This window comes from Thunnus albacares, chromosome 21, assembly GCF_914725855.1.
Source record: "Thunnus albacares chromosome 21, fThuAlb1.1, whole genome shotgun sequence".
NCBI classification, from domain to species: domain Eukaryota; kingdom Metazoa; phylum Chordata; class Actinopteri; order Scombriformes; family Scombridae; genus Thunnus; species Thunnus albacares.
This window is the reverse complement of record NC_058126.1, coordinates 17872005-17890533: the sequence shown is the minus strand read 5'-3', so window position 1 is coordinate 17890533 and position 18529 is coordinate 17872005. Positions and strand designations below refer to the sequence as shown.

At 42.0% G+C, this 18529-nt stretch overlaps 1 protein-coding gene across 6 annotated transcripts in view; it reads left to right on the top strand.

Moving 5' to 3' along the window:
- phldb2b (pleckstrin homology-like domain, family B, member 2b) overlaps positions 1–18529 on the top strand; it is a 40793-nt gene that overhangs the window by 12871 nt on the left and 9393 nt on the right. For 2 of the 6 annotated variants that reach the window (XM_044338926.1, XM_044338923.1), the window contains exons 6-16: positions 5072–5191; positions 7364–7548; positions 7967–9205; positions 12653–13033; positions 14044–14205; positions 14738–14875; positions 16266–16394; positions 17282–17437; positions 17551–17661; positions 17807–17881; positions 17981–18121. In XM_044338926.1, coding sequence (XP_044194861.1) covers positions 5072–5191; positions 7364–7548; positions 7967–9205; positions 12653–13033; positions 14044–14205; positions 14738–14875; positions 16266–16394; positions 17282–17437; positions 17551–17661; positions 17807–17881; positions 17981–18121 — 2837 coding nt within the window. Of the gene's footprint in view, positions 1–171; positions 396–5071; positions 5192–7363; positions 7549–7966; positions 9206–12652; positions 13034–14043; positions 14206–14737; positions 14876–16265; positions 16395–17281; positions 17438–17550; positions 17662–17806; positions 17882–17980; positions 18122–18529 lie in introns of those variants that run through there. The other 4 variants (XM_044338928.1, XM_044338925.1, XM_044338927.1 and 1 more) reach the window with 3 other exon arrangements.

The window sequence follows — 18529 nt, the reverse complement described above, 5'->3', positions numbered from 1 at the left end:
GCACTTCTTAGTGTGGTTGCCGCTTTCCTGTCATAAACTTTCAATAGTGATATTGAGATTCTCAGCAGTATTTAAAATAGTTTGGTCTCGTAAACCAGAGCCTTGTTTGCCCCTTTCTATGCAGAGTTGGTACAGTCCCAGGCTGAGACTCGTAGATGTTAAATCAGTGAACTTTCTGAGTCAAGACGGCTGAGGAGGCATTTCATCGTTGATGAGGGAGGCAAACAACAACAGACCGACCCGGCAGGACTGTAGATAGACATTTATTTTTATGTTTTACCTCTATATAAGAAGTTCTTTTGAGTTATTGTAATGATATTTTGATAGACAAAGAAGAAAAAGAAGAACATTGTTTTTCTTTTCGTCATACGTGCTCACTGAATGGGACTCAAAAGGTTTGTAACGGAGTATATTGTTATCTCTTTAACAAATGTAGCAAAGTAGCGTCACATTAACTAAGGTGCTGTTTCACGCACTTACCTGTAACCTTTTTGTGTTACTTTATATTTCTACATTCCTACTCAACACCATTTCGGAATGAAATTGTGATTAGTACTTATTTGCGAAGCATATTTTAAAGCTGTATAACTAGTTTAATTGGACATATCTTAGTATTCTGTCTATCTGTCTATCTATGTGTATTGATAAGTTCATACAATTTTTCTCTCCCTCATTCTGATGCTCATCTCCACACATGTATCACCACTCTTATGTGTTGTAGGAACACACTGTGCACACTACTTAATCCAGCCTCACACACTCTTTGAACAAGTTAGGTAATGTTCTCCGTTTGTAATTTGCTGGTTATCACCATCAATTGATCTGTTTGTTTATTTGAAACAGTTGTCTTAGATGATGCTTGAATAAGCAGAGTAGGCTACTTTTACCAGCCAGGGTAAACAGCATCTGCTCATCAGCTGACATCATTGATTTTCCTTTCATAATTCAAAAGGCCTTCTGATTGGCTGCAATGAAAGCCACTAGAAATACCAATTAAGTCCCATCTGTCACTATAGGCCAATGGGAATATTAATACACTAAAATCACTGAACAGATGTGTGTCTGATATTTATTTTGTAACTCTGTGTTTTTTTTAACTTAGCCTTCTTGCTTTTTTTTGTTTTTGTTTGTTTGCTTTTGTGACTTATTGTGTCAGCGTGCGTGGGTGTATGAATCAGTGCTGCTACTCACAGCAGTCCTAGCTACTGATTAGAAGAAGTTACATTTCTTATTTACAGCCAAATATTGGAAGTATCCCGTCACATCTCTGTGTTTGTAGACTATTACCTGCACCTTTTGATGAAAATAACCTTGGCGTGTATGCCCCTGGGTCATACACTTGAGCTGGCAAGTTCACAGACTGGTGTGAGTGCATGTGACAAAGAGAACTAGCCTATGGCTATGAAGGCAGGCTCAGTGGTTAGGATACCTGACACCTGAAAACAAAACCTGCCTCATTGTCCTGAATGTTATTGTGTTCACACATCTTCCCCCCACCAGCCTCTAGTGCATAGGGGCTGTTATCCCATTTTTGACCAGTTTGCAAAGTGTGAGTTTTTCTTTGTCTTTACTGCGCCTGTTAGTCTATAGTACCTGTGTTAGCTGCTAACCAGTAGATTAGAGACTGTTAATAGCTTATACTTAAGGTCATCCCCAGGACAGCAACCTTCCGAGTGGTTTGTGTCGATGGATGCTTTGTGGATGAGATTTGAGATGGAGCAGATAGCAGATATCTATTTACCCTCTGGTGGGGAGGATCCATCTGGGTGTGTGTGTGTGTGTGTAGTCTGTCATAGGCTACTTTTGGGTACAAATTTCAGACTTGGGACCAGTTAATTGGGGTTAACTGGGGACAAAAGCCATGTCCCCAATTGGGAAAAATCTGATTTTTGGGTCAGTGGCTAGGGTTAGGTTTAGCGTAAGTCTTCAGGAAATTAATGTAAGTCTATGTAATGTCCCCAGAAGTGACCATGGTCTGATGTGTGTGTATGTATGAAGAGAGGGGGGAGAGAGAATGAATGCAGAAGTGTGAGTGAATGACTGACCTAATCTACAGCGACTCCCCAGAGAAAGACCAGTCTGTTTTTTTATGATGTTACTGCTGGTCCCCTTTTCCCCAGAGAGGGTTAATTTGTGGTTTTGAGGCCAATTTACACTCCCACTGGGACTCGTGTGTATGTGTGTGCATCTTTTCATGAATGAATAAATCCAGCTTTAGTTCAGTACCATGTCAGATATTCAAGTCCATAGCAACATTTCAGAGGCAACCAGTTTTTCAAATAAGTAAATATGTGGCTCATTTTTCTGACTGTACTTCTATTTTTTTCTGAGTGTGATTACTTTGCACTTCAAACCTTACCAATTAGCAGGTAACTGAGTTTCATCCAAGCACATGTCTGACACGGGATCTTTGTAATTGGTTTATTTTTCATTCTAACCTAATGGTCCCAATTTGGCAATTCCTCCACTTATGTTAACCAAATAGAGAAACAGTTTTGAGTTTCCCCTCCCATAACATTGTGGTAAGAGTGTCGTTTGGTTCGCCCAGATCTACATGGGGACAGAAATTGGCTCCAGACTCGATACAGCTCCTACATCTGTGTCCTCAAAGAGTCTGAGGTCTGACTTTGTAGATCGCAAACTTTAAATTATCCTATAAATGTATATACAGACTAATTTCAAGATCTGCTGCTGTTGGAGAGGGTCTTTGCATAACTCTGTGTGTTTGTGTGTGTTGGAGGCCATATGTTCCGACATGGGAGGCAAACTCAATTTGCTGATAAACAAGTGAACACGTGAATGAGATTAAAAGTGTTGTGGATGGTGTGTCTGTGTGTGTGTGTGTGTGTGTGTGTGTGTGTGTAGAGGGGAGTGGGCATGTGTTTTTGTACAACCTATTTAGGACAGGAGACTTAAATTAGTGTGTGCAAGCAGTTAAAATTGGAGTTTTTTGATTGCATGTAGGGGAAGCTGTAAATTCCCATCTACTTTTATCACAGATGGCCATTTTAGTAGTAAGGGTTAGGACAAGATTAGGTTGTTACTATGGAACCATAATAATAAATGAGATTGTGAGGAAAGTGTATGATAGAATTAGGTTTAACATCATGAAAGACTGTTTCTGAATGTCCTTGTTGGTCTGTTTCTTTCTTTCTGCCACATACACACAAATGCTGCTAGTATTTGTTTATGCCAAGGATGGGAAGGAGGAGAGGATTAGATATTTGTTTGCAAAGGAGTTAAGAGGAAATTAGGATATGAGGAGGGGTGGGGCTGTGAACAAATCAGGCAGACACACTTAACCCTCCATCTTTTAAAGGTGGCACATGGCGAGATTATTGAGGGTAGGAAATTAGATTTTTACAAGAGTTGACTGCTGGCAAAGTATGTGTGTGTGCGCATGCCTGTGTGTTAGCTGTTACGCTAAATACTGAGAGTTATTGTGAGTCATTAAGCAGACACAAGACATGTTCTCACACAGATAGCCAGAGCATGCACAACATTTTGAAGACATGTTAGTCATGTCTGGCAATGAGAAACACATATTATTAGATGAATGAGATCACACCAGTCACTCTGGTGTGTGTGTGTGTGTGTGTGTGTGTGTGAGAGAGAGAGAGAGAGAGTGTGATGTGTCCTTTTCTTCACCTTTTCATCCTTTGATCTCTTTGTCATGATGCCACTTCCTCACAGATTGCGCCCCAACCTGCAAGATAGTGTTTTTCACGAGTATGTATTTGAGAAGTTCACAGTCCAGCTGTGTAGACTAAACATTTCTTGCGATGTTTTCGTGCGTGTGTGGTGTTAGCTCCACCTCACCACGGCACTCAGGTCTCCCCCTGTGCTGAGAGATTACAGCTTTGAAGGCAGAAATCTGCTCTCTAGGCACTAAGGCAACGTCTAGACAGATACGACCTCTTTTAACAAAAGCACAAGTTCAAAATAGGCTATTAACACGACTGTTGGAGATGTTTCTGAAACCGGACATTAGGTTGAGAGTGAGGGGGCAATGAGAGTTAAAGAACGAAAAGAAAGAAAAAGAGGTTTGACATTTTTCCATTCTGTCTTTTTCCATTCGCCCTCTCGCTATCCCCCCTCTTGCCTCAGCGGTTGAGTCTGACTTCAGGTCCAAGGAATTTGATGTAACTGTAATGGAGCTATTAAGGAGGTGCTTTTTTAGCCTTTTACACACATGCTAACATTGTGGGGGTTTACTGTAATGCTTATCTGAACACTCCACCCTCAGGGATGGAGGGCAAAAGAGCGAAAAGAGAGAGAGAATGTGTTGTGTGCTAGAAGACATACTAGAGAAAGATAAATGAGACGGGATCTTTTTAATAGCCAGTCCTGTTTTTTTCTGCCCTCTTGTATCTACTCACTGTAGTCTTTTCAGTTCTTTCTTGTTGTCTTTTTACTTTTTTTTTTTTTTTTCATTTTTCTTGCATGAGACCTCCTATGCGTGTGTGTGTGTGTGTGTGTCAGCAGCACGGCTGTCTCTCTCTCATCCCTTCTAAAGTATTTGGACAGCTGTGGCCGGCTGTGTGTATTACAGAGGTTGTGACCCTGACATCTTGTTTAATACCTGGCCCTCTCAGCCTAATTGATGGCCAGAGCAAACACTGTGGTCTGGAATGGGTGGCTGTACACCAGAGTGTGTGTGTGTGTGTGTGTGTGTGTGTGTGTGTGTGTGTGTGTGTGTGTGTGTGTGTGTGTGTGTGTGTGTGTGTGTGTGTGTGTGTGTGTGTGTGTGTGTGTGTGTGTGTGTGTGTGTGTGTATGTGTGTGTGGCTGTGAATAAATACACCAGGCTCATACAAATTTGAAGCTGCATCACCTCTTCATATATAGCGTGTGATGGATTTTGTAGTTTTACTGTTCTGCAAGATTCTGTTTATTTATTTATTTATTTATTTATTTATTTGTGCCACACTAACACAAATAGCAAGAATTCCGTGTTTACAATGACTTATTCACCAAGGACTGAAACTATACTCTCTATACTCAACTCTGTCTCCATAAATATGAGATATATTTCTGATTTTACCTTGTGTGTAAATGTGTTTTCTCTCCAGGTTACTCATTGTGTCTGGGTAAGAGCTATTTCTTCCGGTTCAACCATCCTGAGGAGGCAAGCAGAATGAAAAGCATGCTTCCACAAAAGAGCCCTGTGTCAGCTTTAGCCTACAATACAGGTAAACACACACACACACACACACACACACACACACACACACACACAGTCATCACTATACTTGGCTGGTAAACCCTTTCTCTGACCCCTGAACTGCACTTGATCCCTCTGTCTTTGTTCTGCTCCATCACTTTCTCCTCTTTCACCTCCTTCCCTTTTTCCAACCTCTCTTCTATCTATCTGTTTGTTTTACCTATTCTCCACTTTTAGACTTTAATCAGCTACTTCTGTAAATGTAACATCTGTATCCAAAATATCCAAAACCCTATGTCCCTGTCTCCTGACAGGCATGTCAGGGTAGAGTTACGGTTAGACACGATCGAGACAGGTGTGTGAGATTGGGATGTTAGTGTTGAGTTTGTGTGTTAGAAATACTGAATGATAGGGTGGGGGCAGATATGTCTCTCAGCCCTCTCGTATATCTCTCCTAAACACACACCCTCACTGTCACACACATGCTAAAACTTAAATTCAAAGCCTATTGGAATGTTTTTGTCATCTGGTGCCCCTCCATTTCCATGGTGATACAGCTGGACTCTGCTGTCTCCTTAGTGATTGATTGAGCCGTGAGCAAGGTGTGTGTGTGTGTGTATGTGTGTGTACATGTGCACCTTAATCAGTGGAATCCTTGCTCTTTAAACTCCTTGACACAAGGAATGCTCTCTCCCCTGCTTCTCAGATGTTTTCTTAAAAATGACTTACAACTCACTCTCACACACACATTCCCAGTAAAACCGTTATTACAGACAGCCAAAAGCTTTACCTTTTATCCTCCAGATTGCCAAGACTCACACTTTGACACGTGCTCAAAAAGGGAGGACTCCCATACAAAGTGAGACTGGCTTGGCATAGAAGAGAATAGTCACAATAGAAGAGAGTTGATGCACACCAGGCCTCCAGTATAAATCTGCCCATGTATGGACACAAACACCCCACTCGTGTGTGCGTGTGTGCGTGTGTGTGTCTGTGTGTGTGTGCGTGTTTCTAGATCTTATGATGTCTTTCATTTTCTGCCCCATTTCTCTCCACCATGTAAGGTTTGACATTTTCTCACACAGGCTCATATCCAGCTATGACGTGAGCTAGCTACTTGTAGAATGAAACTTAACTAAGCAGTGGTAGTTGAATATTGTTATTTCTGCTTGAATTCTTAAACACATATGTACATTCATGGCATATGTGTACATGCTATATACATATGTGTGTGTGTTTCTTTCAGGTGGAGCCACCGTTGTCAGTTGTAGGAAAGCTTTTTGTGGGCGTGTGTGGTAGTTAAACACTGGGTGGTCTAGAACATTGTAATAGCTCCTTTTCCACATAAAGCCACAGATGAATTCAAAAATGGGCAGGTTTCCCACATACTGCTTTCCCCTACCTACATTTTTGATGACAGGATAATAATGAGGAGAGGCCTTCCTGTAACTCTGGTCAGAATAGTGGAAATACACCTCATTTGAGCTTTACCAAATGAGAAATAGGTTTTGGTCAAAGTAAAATTTAGCATGAGGAAGGAAGTAAAAAAAACTGACTCAGTTGAGGTTTGGAAAAAGACCCCTTCACTGCTGAAACAGTTTAAATAAGAGGTTTTTTTGAAGGGCGGGGGGGCCTCTTGAGGGTATTCCAGAATATTTTGTGGTCTCTTTCATTTCCCTAAATCCTATGCTAAGGAACTGAACCTGAATTAGAGTTAAACTGTTTGTTTTGTGCAGGTGTGTATGTGCCTGCAGTGTGTTTACGTATCTGTGTATTCTGGGTGATTTGCTGCTAGTTGTGGATTGTTTGGGTTGAGTTTGTTCTGCCAAGGGCCCCATCTATGAATAGCTTCAGCTTCAGGTACACACACACACTAACTCTCTCTCTCTCTCTCTCTCTTTCTTTCTTTCTTTCTTTGTCACCATTTATGATCCTCTCCCCCGCCACTCCCCCTATTTTCCTTCTTCTCTGTAATGCTTTTCTGTTACTGATCCCCCGCCTCAACTTTCCATAAACTGAATAGGAAAAAACTTGGATGAGGCAATGTCTATCCATGAGTTTATAGATCAATATCACATCTTGGTCATATCTCTTTTCTCTTATTTTGCTTGCATATTCATTTGCATTTGTGTATCTACAATTTCCTGGTACTAAATCTACTGTTTCCTGATATCCTTGTTTTTGTCTCTCTCGCCTCCAGACTACCTTAAGTTTAGCAGTGACTATAGCCATGCGGTGGTTGGCGGGACCAGCAGCGCGAGGGGCATGCGTTCAGCCTCCGAACTCCGGGATTTGATGGACACCCTGCAGCGCAAGAAGATTGCCCTGGAGAACAGCCTGAGAGCCAACGGGAATGCTAACCCGTCCTACTTCAGCATGACACAGGTCAGCCATCATTTAGTTCCTCTACAGAGTTTATTATTCTGCTTTCTGCAACATGCTGTAACAGGGCTTGTGGAGTCTGTGTGGTTAGGTTAGGTTGTCTTGGGCTAAACAGAGCTAATGAGGGTTTACTCATTACCTACAAGACCAAACATGACTCACTAGGGCTTACCCATTATCCTGGGCTCTACTGCAGTGTTCAAGTGGCAACACAAGATTTACTTTCTATTGCAAAGCTTGACCGGGCTAACGAAGGACTGCTTATTATCTAAAGCCTCATCATCATCTTTTCTGTATATTTCTGTCCCTTCATTTACCTCTGTCATAGAAAATCAATTTTATATGCATTAGATATTACAATAAGATAGCATATTTAAGAACTTCCTAAAGGTAATCATTTTTTCTCCTTTCTTTCTCTCAGTCTCCCCCCACCACACCTATCGCATCATCTGGCTCTTCCTCTTCTGCCTATCAGGAACAGGCAAGACGTTTCTATGGCACAGATCGTCCCCCCATGTCAATGAAATCCAACCCCCCTCTTTCCCCTTCCCGACGATCTGACCCTTCCTCTTCTCTGGCCTCCCGCACCTCCATTGGTCGCAACCAGGACAACTATGGCATCAGTGATAGCCGACGGCTGCACAACCCGGGCTCCTCTCCTTTATTGTCCACATGGAATGGTGGAGGCTCTTCCACTTCTGTTGCCGGTAGCGATAGCTTCCTCCTCTCTCTTCCTCCCTCTTCCTCCTCATCCCGCACTCCATCAGCAGGAGGCGCAACCAGTATGCCCTCAAGCCCCCGTCTTGGACGGCGTAGCTTTGGCAACCAAGAGCCATCACCGAGCAGTCGAACCAGGAAATACTCTGCAGGCTCACTGAGTGGGATGATGGCAGGAGGGCACAGCCGCTCACTGCCACGCCTCTGCCCCTCCCCCTCTCCCCGCGACAACAATGGACTGTTGACCTTGTCAACGCTGCCCCCACGTCGGTCCGATGTTGCAGGGTGTTACAAACTTAGCAAAGACCATTACAACAATAACAACAGCCTAAATGCCAGTCCTGACCTCAATCACAACTCTAGTAACTCCAGCCAGCAGTCTTCCAACAGGAATCAAATCCAGGCCACATCTCAGGGAGAAGGTGTTGTGTCTATCTCCCTCTCCTCTCCTAAGAACATGTCCTCCCCCACCCCCTCCATCTCCTCCACAACCGCCCCACCTGATGTGACCATCCCATCCAGGGCAGGGGGCTCCTCTTCCCCTCGTGTGGCCAAAAAACTCAGCTTGACTTCCACAAGCTCAGTGGGCTCCATTAGCTCCACAAATTCCAGCCCTCCAGAACCAGAACGGCTGGCCAGCCGTGGATTCTCCCCAGGAATGGAGCTATCTTTTGGGGAAAGGCGTGAGCTAGGCCTTGAACTCACTAGTGCCCCGGGGCTTGGACTTGGAGAAAGGAGGTCTTCATTTGGGAAGGCAGGACTAGAACCTGGGATAGGCCTTGGTGAGAGAAGACAGTCATTTGGAAAGGCTGGAGTGACCCCACCAGGGGGTTTCAGGGAAAGAAGGGGGAGTATCAGCTCATTGAGTGGGAAGGAGGAACTGACTGACTACCACCAGCGCCAAAAAGAGGAAAGACTCCGTGAGCAGGAGGTGGAGAGACTGGTGAGTTTGAGTGTTTTTGTATAATTTCCCTCATCTTCCCCAGCGTTTGCCAGTGGACAACATGGCATTCGAATCAAATCTGTAGATACAAACTGATGCAGTTGAAGATTGCTTTTGTTCTGAAGACACACACAAGAAATGGAGTGTGTAGGAATGCCTCTCTTTACACCAACCTCTTCCTTGTCCTCTCGAACATACTCTCCCAGGGAGCTTAAAACATACACACACACACACACACACACACACATACTGAGTGAGGTTCACCACTAGACAGATGCCTCTGGCAGTAAGCCCATACTAACAGGACTATTTTTAATCCTTTGCTCGAATTTGTGCGTGTGTGTGTGTGTGTGTGTGTGTGAGTGAGTAATGTTTATGTCAGTCATCTGGAGGTCCGCCCGCCCAGAGTGGTTCGGACCACTGAAGAGCCGGAGAACACATCAGTCAGATGTGGGCAAGAGAAACCAAGAAGATTATAGAGCAGAGTTATAGTATAGCAGGTGGATAAACACACAGATGCTCAACGTATAATGAGAACTGGACTTAAAATTCCACCATCCTTCTCTCTTTAAATGGTCCTTCTCTTTCACATAGCCATATTCTGCTAAGTGAACTGTCCCTTTAACTGTGAGAAATAGTTTTCTGGATGCTGAACAAACCAAACTGTTTCACAAGCTTCACAGCGGCTTTCAGCTAGCCTTCACGGCATTTTGAGTCATAGTTATGAGCAAAACGGAATATTGTGGAACTGCATCTCCAGCTCTGATTAGAGAGTCAATATCAAGACCCAATATCAAGATGAAACATTTATTTAGAAGTGTTGCATATGATGTGGATTTTGATTTACAACCAATTATTTTTTAGTTTGTCCCTGATATAAAAGATAGCAGTCTCCTTTTAAGGAAATTAAATGATGCATTCACATTGGCTTAATCAGTGATTTCTATCATTAATTGTTAATTATTTTTAAATATATTTTGAATGATAGGTTTGGAGTAAGAGATTATAACATGACGGACTTCTTTTATGAGCGTATATGTGTTAGACAATGATCTTTGTAAGCAAGTCACCAGCAGCATCTGAGAATCAAAGGCTGAAGCTCCCTGGAGAGAGTTTCTTGATTGCCTTAACTCATTCTGCCCTCTGGTGGTAGTACAGGGAACCTGCACTCTATCCATGCAAATATTATTAGGTATGTTTGCATACTCCTCTATTTGAGGATGTTACCAGCAACAACAGGAAGGAAGAGAAACACAAAAGAAATCAACCGCTATTGCTAGAATTAACTCTTGCAAGACAAATTGTGATGCCATTAGGCCGACATAGATGCATTTGTTTAGGTTTAGTTAAATTTGTGCTATTATATTACATCAACTGGCATTAAGCAAAGAAACCAAATTTAAGAAGCACTTCTCTCTGTAATGAAATGTGGCTTGTTAGTGAAAAGAGAGAAAGATTGATTTGGTATTGATAACTAATAATAGCACAGAAGATTGACAATGAGGTGTAAAACAAAGCAGAGAGGTGGACTGAGATAAATATCTATTGTGGCTCCAGGGAAGGTTTCTCCATTACCTTTGGAAAAGATTTAATCCTTTTAATAACACCTGAAAAGCTCAGAGATATAGAGAGCAGGATAATTTTATTGCAGTGCTCCTATTTTAGTCTACTATGTACCAGGCAACCAAAACACCAGCTCATATTTCCCCACTTGTCCCCTCACACTGTTTTCCTCACACTCTCTGCTACTGTGTTCCTGTGTTTGGCTTTGTCTCTGTCTTTTTGTTATTCACTAGTTGCTGCTGTCTTTGCTCTTTCAATGTGTCTCTCTCTCCTTCTCCCCATTCTTTTTTTTCTGTCGCTCTTTAGTTGACAGCTGATTACTTAAAGGGCCCCTCAGAGGTTTGTGTCCATTAGAATAGAACAAGGTGACAAACTGGCTTGTTTTGCTGCAGCTCCTGGCTCACATTACATACTATAAATGGGGTGTGTACGTTTGTCTTTTCCTTTGTTGAGCAATTCGTTTAATGAGCATTTAGCATTTCTATTGATTTGAATTAACTACACATTGCACACATTTTAAAATAATGTATGTATATTGTAATAATGCTTCTCCTTAATTGAATATCTCTCTTCAAATCAATACTTTCATTGTGCAAACTTCACCTGCTTCCTAGAGCAGGATTCCCTGGAAAGTGTCTTGTTTCCTTAGCGGCAGTTAACACAAGCACATTCCTGTATTTACAGTCGTGGCTGGTTTTCGTGCACACTTCCGATCTTAGTTGACAGCTGTCCACTTTCTCATTAGCTCACTCTCTCTCACACACACAAATACACACACACCTCTGTCCCACATTCCTTTTCTTTTAACATCCGTCTTTCCCGTTCTAATATTACTTACTCAAGCTTGTGGCTTACGTTGTCCCTCTCCCACCCCCCACCTATTGCTGAACCTACAAGGGGGTATTTTGACTCATTGCAGCCCCTGTAGTTTACACCCCGTATATTTGTGTTTGGAGCACGCAGAACTGTGCCAAGGAGAACTCATGCTCCAGGGATTCTCAGCAAGGGGAAATATACTCTCTGGAGTGTGCAAATGATATACTAGATTAGATGGTACTGAGTGTGCTACCGACTAAACAAGGACTTTTTAAGTAGAGGGACTGATTTCTGCAATGCTTCCCCAGGTAATCTAAACACTGAAAACTTGATTTTTGATGGAATGAAATAATACTTTCTCGCTCAGTTGTTGTGACTGGACCTGTCTAATATATGAAATATAAACACAGTAAACAAATACAAAAGTTTGTATTTATTTGACCAATTTAAAAATGTTTGAAGAAATAAGATGTCAGAATCAGCATGAACATGTTGTTTAGTTGTTTTGAGTATTTAGAAATGTGATTTTAATAGAAATGTAACTTAATGCAGTTAAGGTCTAAAATGGTTGTTCTGTTCAAGGTCTGCTTGATTTATCTCAGCCTGTAATATACACCATTCAGCATCACTATTAGGTATTTTAACTGCTGTTGGATGTTAATAACTATGTCTGCATTATTTAAGCACATACTGTAACTATTTATTACATAAAAATAGATATTGGTATATATATTTTTTGTCATGCAAGAAATAGTGATCCTGAGATTGTCAACATTTAGGCCCAGTCTCCTTTTTTTTTTAAGTCTGGTCAAAGTTGCATTTGTCATACAACCACTTAGAGTGGCAGGAGCTAAACATGCAACCAGCAACCATTTATGCATCTCTATCTCTTTTAGCGATAATGGTTTCTGCTCTTTTAAAAAGAAAATGAATGATCTTTGCAATAATCATCTTTTCTGGTATCACCTAGTAACTACAGAAGGACCCCCCGGGGTACATGTAACCCTGGTTGGGAATCACTGCTCTAACTCATGCATGTGTGTGTGTTTGTATGTGTGCTCATCTCAGGAACGACAGCGTCTAGAGACCATCTTGTCTCTGTGTTCAGAGCTGGGCCGGACTGAGAGGGATGGAGGTGGCACGGCTACAAGTCCCACATCTGCTGTGGCGGACCTCCGAAAGATCAACCAAGAGCTTGAGAAACTCCAACTGAACGACGACGACGATGATGACACACCGTCTGTCTTTTCTGACTCTTCAGCTGTTAATGGAATGACAGGAAATGGACACATGACCTCACCTGGATCAGAGAACGGTTACTATGATGATGATCTACAGGTACGACAGAGGCGCAGCAGCGGTACCCGAGACAGCAGGGCAGCATCACCTGCTATCAGTCTGCGAAGCTCCGCCCCTTCACCCTCTCCACGTAGACAGAGGACCAATGAGGTATAAGAAATAGGATGCGTCTTTGGATGCTTATTGTAATATGGATGTCATTGTGCTGATACAGAATTGCCCCCAAATGAATGCACACAGAGTCCTGTGTTTTCAGTGACAATGTAAACGTGAGTTTAGAGTAGTCAGCTCAACACTTACCTGTTTCTTAATAATAAACCTTTTGACTCTTCTCCTGACCTGAGCTCAACATGGGTTAGATCCTACTACTCACTGGTGATCAGACATTAGGGATGTGAGGGAGCACAATGGGTGAATAAGAGGTAGTGAGCATGAAGAGAGAAACTGAACTTTATTGGTATTTATGCAACATGTGTCATTCTGTGATTATGCAGTAATATATATTGAACTATAGGTGCAGACTGGGGTCTCTGTCTCAGAGCTTATCCTCTAACAACAACCTCTTTATAGTTGGTCAAATATACATTCAACATTGTACACATCTCCTGTATGAAAGGAGTACAAGACGGCTAAAGTGGCACCTTTGGCTTTGCTAGCTTCTTAAAGATTAATAAGGCTTAATGTGGGAAGTGTTTATGCTCCCTGTTCTTTCTGGAAAACTTGAGAGTGACAAGGATCACTCCTCTTAATACTTGGAAAGTATCGTCATACACATCTTTCATGGACACAGATTGGAGCGATATTTACGGCCCATTTATTAGATTAGAGCAGGCTAAGTGTTACCGTTTAGAAGTGACAGCTGGTGTTTATGTGTGTGTGCTTTGGTGTGCTTGTGTCATGCCCATATATGTTTGTTGTAAAAGAACATACATTTTCATTGCTCAAAGGAAGTACTGTTCCATCAAACAAACTTAAAAACATACAATTTAGCTTTTATTTAAGATTTTGACTTTTTTCTGTGAACATGTCCAGCAAGGAACCCGTAGTGAATAAAAAAAAAAAGTTTATTCATAAATTATAGCAACATAAAAAATCTCATATTGGTTCTGATAGTAGTTACTGTAACAGTCAGTAACTGTGTTGTTGATTATTGTCATCAGGCACTAGACGATGCAATTCGCCGCCAAGGACAGGACATGAGGCCTTCAGAGGAGGAAGTGAGACGTGTGGAAGAGGAGAGGATTCAGGTGCTGAACAACATGGAGGAGCTGGAGCAAAAGATCAAAGAGCTGGACAACCAAATGGAGGAATCTGCCCGAGAGGTAGAGACAGGACAGAGGGAGGGAGGATGACAGGCAGACATGGCAGCAAAGATGTCAATGAATTTTGTGTCATGTTAGATCTACAAGTGTTATTTTTCTAAATGCGTACTGTTTTTGTAAAGAGAAATGAATAAATACATGTCTTTAAATTCAGTGACACATTTTGTTGGTAAAATTTCAAATCATTAAGTGGTTTTATGTACATGTTTTAAGAAAAGAGAGACAGTGTAAACACCAGGGAAAATGATAGAAGTATGTCCAGGACTTTGTCATGCTATCCCTGACAAAGTCTGTTATGTTGTTTTTTATATCAAATACATTAGAATGTTGTCAATAAACCAAACCAAGAAGAGTACTCTATTAAGAGTCAATACAAGATTAAATGATGATTGGAAATAAATACTTTTGCAGTACTCAGCATAGGATGAAGAAGGAATAGTCAAATTGATATGTAATATAAACCAGGGAAACCAAGGTTTTAAAAACAACTCCTGACCCAGATTCTTACTTACTGGTGTGTGATTTATCCAAGGTGGAGGTCGAGCGAGCTCTGGTGGACGCTGAGCAGGAGTCAGAGGTAGCTGCTCTCCAACAGGAAAAAGACGCTCTGGAAGCACTTCACAACAAGATAGCTGAGCTAGAGACCAAGTCCCAGCAGGAAAAAGAAAAGGTATTTAACAATCTTTGCTTAACTTTAAAACTCTTCTTTACAGTGAGAGGGATACACTTCTCAGAGATTCATAATGGCCAACACAGAGACCAAGACCCAACCAGAGAAATAAAAGGTACTGTAGAAGGAGTTTACACACTGTTGGATCAGTACTCAAAGATGATAGGACACTTGAGATGTGGTTCATCTACAGACCCTAGGTGTTGGTGATGGTGCATCCTCTGCAAATTCTTTGAATGTCTTCTTTGAGTGGCTGGTAAGTGATATTAGTAATCAGGCAGAGGGGAGAAACATACTGTAGCCAATTTAAAAAGTCTTACAGGTGTGTATTCTCAAATCCTTCTAACCATATTATCCTCAAACACTAAGCATGGGGCATAGAAAGCACATGAATTTCCCTTCTCAAAGTAATTGAAAATACATATGCTACTCAGAGACTCTCATACATTTAGAGGTCATGTGACTTACTGGTAGGTGTTAATCCTTCTCATGCTGTCTCTGGTCCAAATATATATCTGCTAATACTGCCCAGGGTATAGCGGTCACCAAGCGAGCCTATCTTACACACACACCACTGCGGACGTGGGTGAGCTTGTGTATGTGTGTCTACACTTATACCAATATATGGTATCATTGACAGAGTGGGAGGTGTAAGTGGATAAATGGATGGAATTTGGTGTGCGTGTGTGTGCGTGCATGCATATGCTTTAGTTTGGCAGTAGGACCTTTTCCTCTGGTGGACTGATTCCTGGCCTGATTGTGAAATTTCCATGGACCCATAGCCGGTAGATAGTGTACATAATAAACTCCCATCATGATACTGAGTTAGACAAAGGGAGAGAGAGAGAGACAGAATGATAAGTGTTGCTCTGTTGAAGAGTAGGTGAAGCTGAGTGCTTGCACAGGATTTGGGCGTCTGTGTATGTCGTTGTATTTAAAGAGAGGATCATTAATGTGTTAGTTAACCCACTACTGAACCATTCCATATCTCCCTCCTCTCCCTCATTCCCTAAGTCCTTCCATCGCCCCCTCTTCAAACAAACAAAAAAGACGGCAGGAGACAGAACTCATAATGCTTTTCATACCAACTCCCTGCCTTTCCTTTTTTTTAATTCAACTCCAGTTTTCCATCCTTTGGTAGATTTTATTCCTACAGCTTCTTTCCCTTTTCCCCCTTCCTCTGCGCTAATCTCGCTGACCTGGTCAACATAGTAACTAACTGTGGCTCCCCAATCCCACTAACGCTGCCATCCTCTCTCTGTCCTGCGTGTGTGTTTGTGTGTTTGTGCATACGTGCCTCTGTGTTTCTATGTACACATAAACGAATGTGTACATGTCTGTGTGGGCATGTATGTGCATATATGTGTACGTACATGTGTGTGTGTGTCAGGCGTGCGAGTTGCTGCAGGCAGAAAGGGGCAGAGTAGAGAGGTTGGCTCAGATTGTGTGTGAGCAGCGCTCCCAGCTGGACAGCTGCCCTGAGGCCACCAAGGAGCCCCTGCAGGAGCAGCTAGCCAGGGTCAGTACACACACAAACACTCACACCTCACACACACACATGCACAGGAAGATACTGTATGTACTTGCATGTGTAATCCCATTGAGCCATACAGATGTAAGGCAAGCATATAAGCAAGAATACTCAGCGTAAGTGTGAAATGCAACAGCTGTGCATGCATACACTCATGGAAGAAAACCAGAACAAACAGCATAAGCATATTGACAGTCAATACCTACAGCACATGTGCACAGGTGTTCACATGAACACGTGATGTTTGCATACTTGCATGTGAACATTTCCTGAGCTATGTTGCTCTCTGCCCCACAGCCACCTTTGATCTTTACCTGGTTCATGTTCTCTCTTCTCATTGTCTAACTCTTTCGCTTTCTATGTCTACACATCACATCTCTTTATTCTATCAGAAGGATTGAGTCTGTAAGAGTGCAAAGTATCTCAAGAGCTAGGGTTTAAGATTTGTGTGACTCTTATAGAAATACACCGACATTGTGTTTGGCACATAACATGTTGTTTAAAAATATTTCTTGGATAGACAGCATTTTTAAATGGTCAGTGTTTTTTTGGGGGGAATGCTTATGCAACATGCTGCATGTTTGATCGGACACTGGTTATGCTTTGGTGTAGTAGTCTGCATGATTAAATGTTGACAAAACATCAGGGATCTGTGGGTCTGGTTTGCTTTGTGTGTCTCAGTGTCTTCGTGGATGATGAAGCGCTTTTTGATACGTACTTGCTTGCAGTTTGTCTCAAAGCTGTTACTTGATGTTGTCTTTTTCATGTGTATGTACTGTCAAAGTGTGAGTGGTTACGTTTTGTACTGTATACATGCATTCCTTTGTCTTGCCTGTTTACCTGTATATTATTATTTTTTTGTTTGTGTGTGTCAGGATTGTGAAGTACTCGAGGCAGAGACAAAGCGGTTTGAGGACCTGGAGTTCCAGCAGCTGGAGAGAGAGAGCAGGCAGGACGAGGAGAAGGAGACCCATACACAGCAGCTTCTTCGGGAGATTGCTGACTACCAGCGGAGCACAGTCACTCGCAAGGTAACAGCTGTCTGTCACATTGTGTTTCCGAGCATCGGCACAAGTGTTTGGGTCATTCTCTATCCAGTGAGCTAAAATAACCTCTTAATAAGCAGACATTTCTCTTTCTTCAGGAACGACTGTTGACTCTGAAGAAGCAGGCAGCACAGATTACCCAGCAGGCTCAGCGAGAGAAGGAAAGCTTCTTGAAGGAGAGGAGCACCCTGGAAGCAATGCTGCAAAGGGTACAAGGACATCCATGTTTGCATGTGTATGCATGTAACTATCCTTGCACTTGTGTATGAATGATAAAAGTAACCTCCAAGAGAACAGAATTTTGGTTGTATGTTGTTTTTAATTTCCCTTGTTTCCTTTTCTGTCCTTTTTAAGGAGAAAGAAAACCTTGCCACACTGGAAAGAAAGTATGCTGACCTCACTGGAGGCCGGTGCTTCACTCTAAGAGAGGTAGGTTTGATCAACAGCTGTCAGACACCAAAATGAGAACTATCCTCCTCTTTAAGAATCCTTTTAGTTTGTAATGGGGTTTCCTTCTCTGCTTGCTAGGATACAGCCTCTCTGGCTGATGTGTGTCAGTCTTTTAGCAGTGGTTACCACGACACCGTCTCTACCACAATTTCTCCTCCTCCAGTCAACTTCTGCGCCCTCTCTTCCATCCTTTCCTCTCTTTTTCTCAAGAACGCTGAGGTACTCTGTCTTGTTTACTAATCTGTTCATTTCTGTTCTCCTCTTTGCCCGGATTTGTTTAAATCCATCTTATCCTTTCTACCTTCCTGTCCCGTGTTCTTCTTTGCCTTCTGGTTGCTTCTTTTTCCTCTTTCTTTCGGTTTCTTGTTTCAACTGCCAGTCACTGCAATGCAGGAAAGGAAGAAGTTCCAGGAATTTGAGCAGAGACTTAATCCATTAATTATATGCACAGCTTATACTAATATATATTAATACAGATGTATTTAAGAATGTCTGTTATCTTGTGTACTCCACTAATTTATTGTTAACATTACAGTGTCTAAGTGACTTGTTTCTTGTTTCTAAGACTTTTTGTTCTATTTTTGCTTTGGAAATGCCAACAAATTCAGCATCATTCTACATTCTATA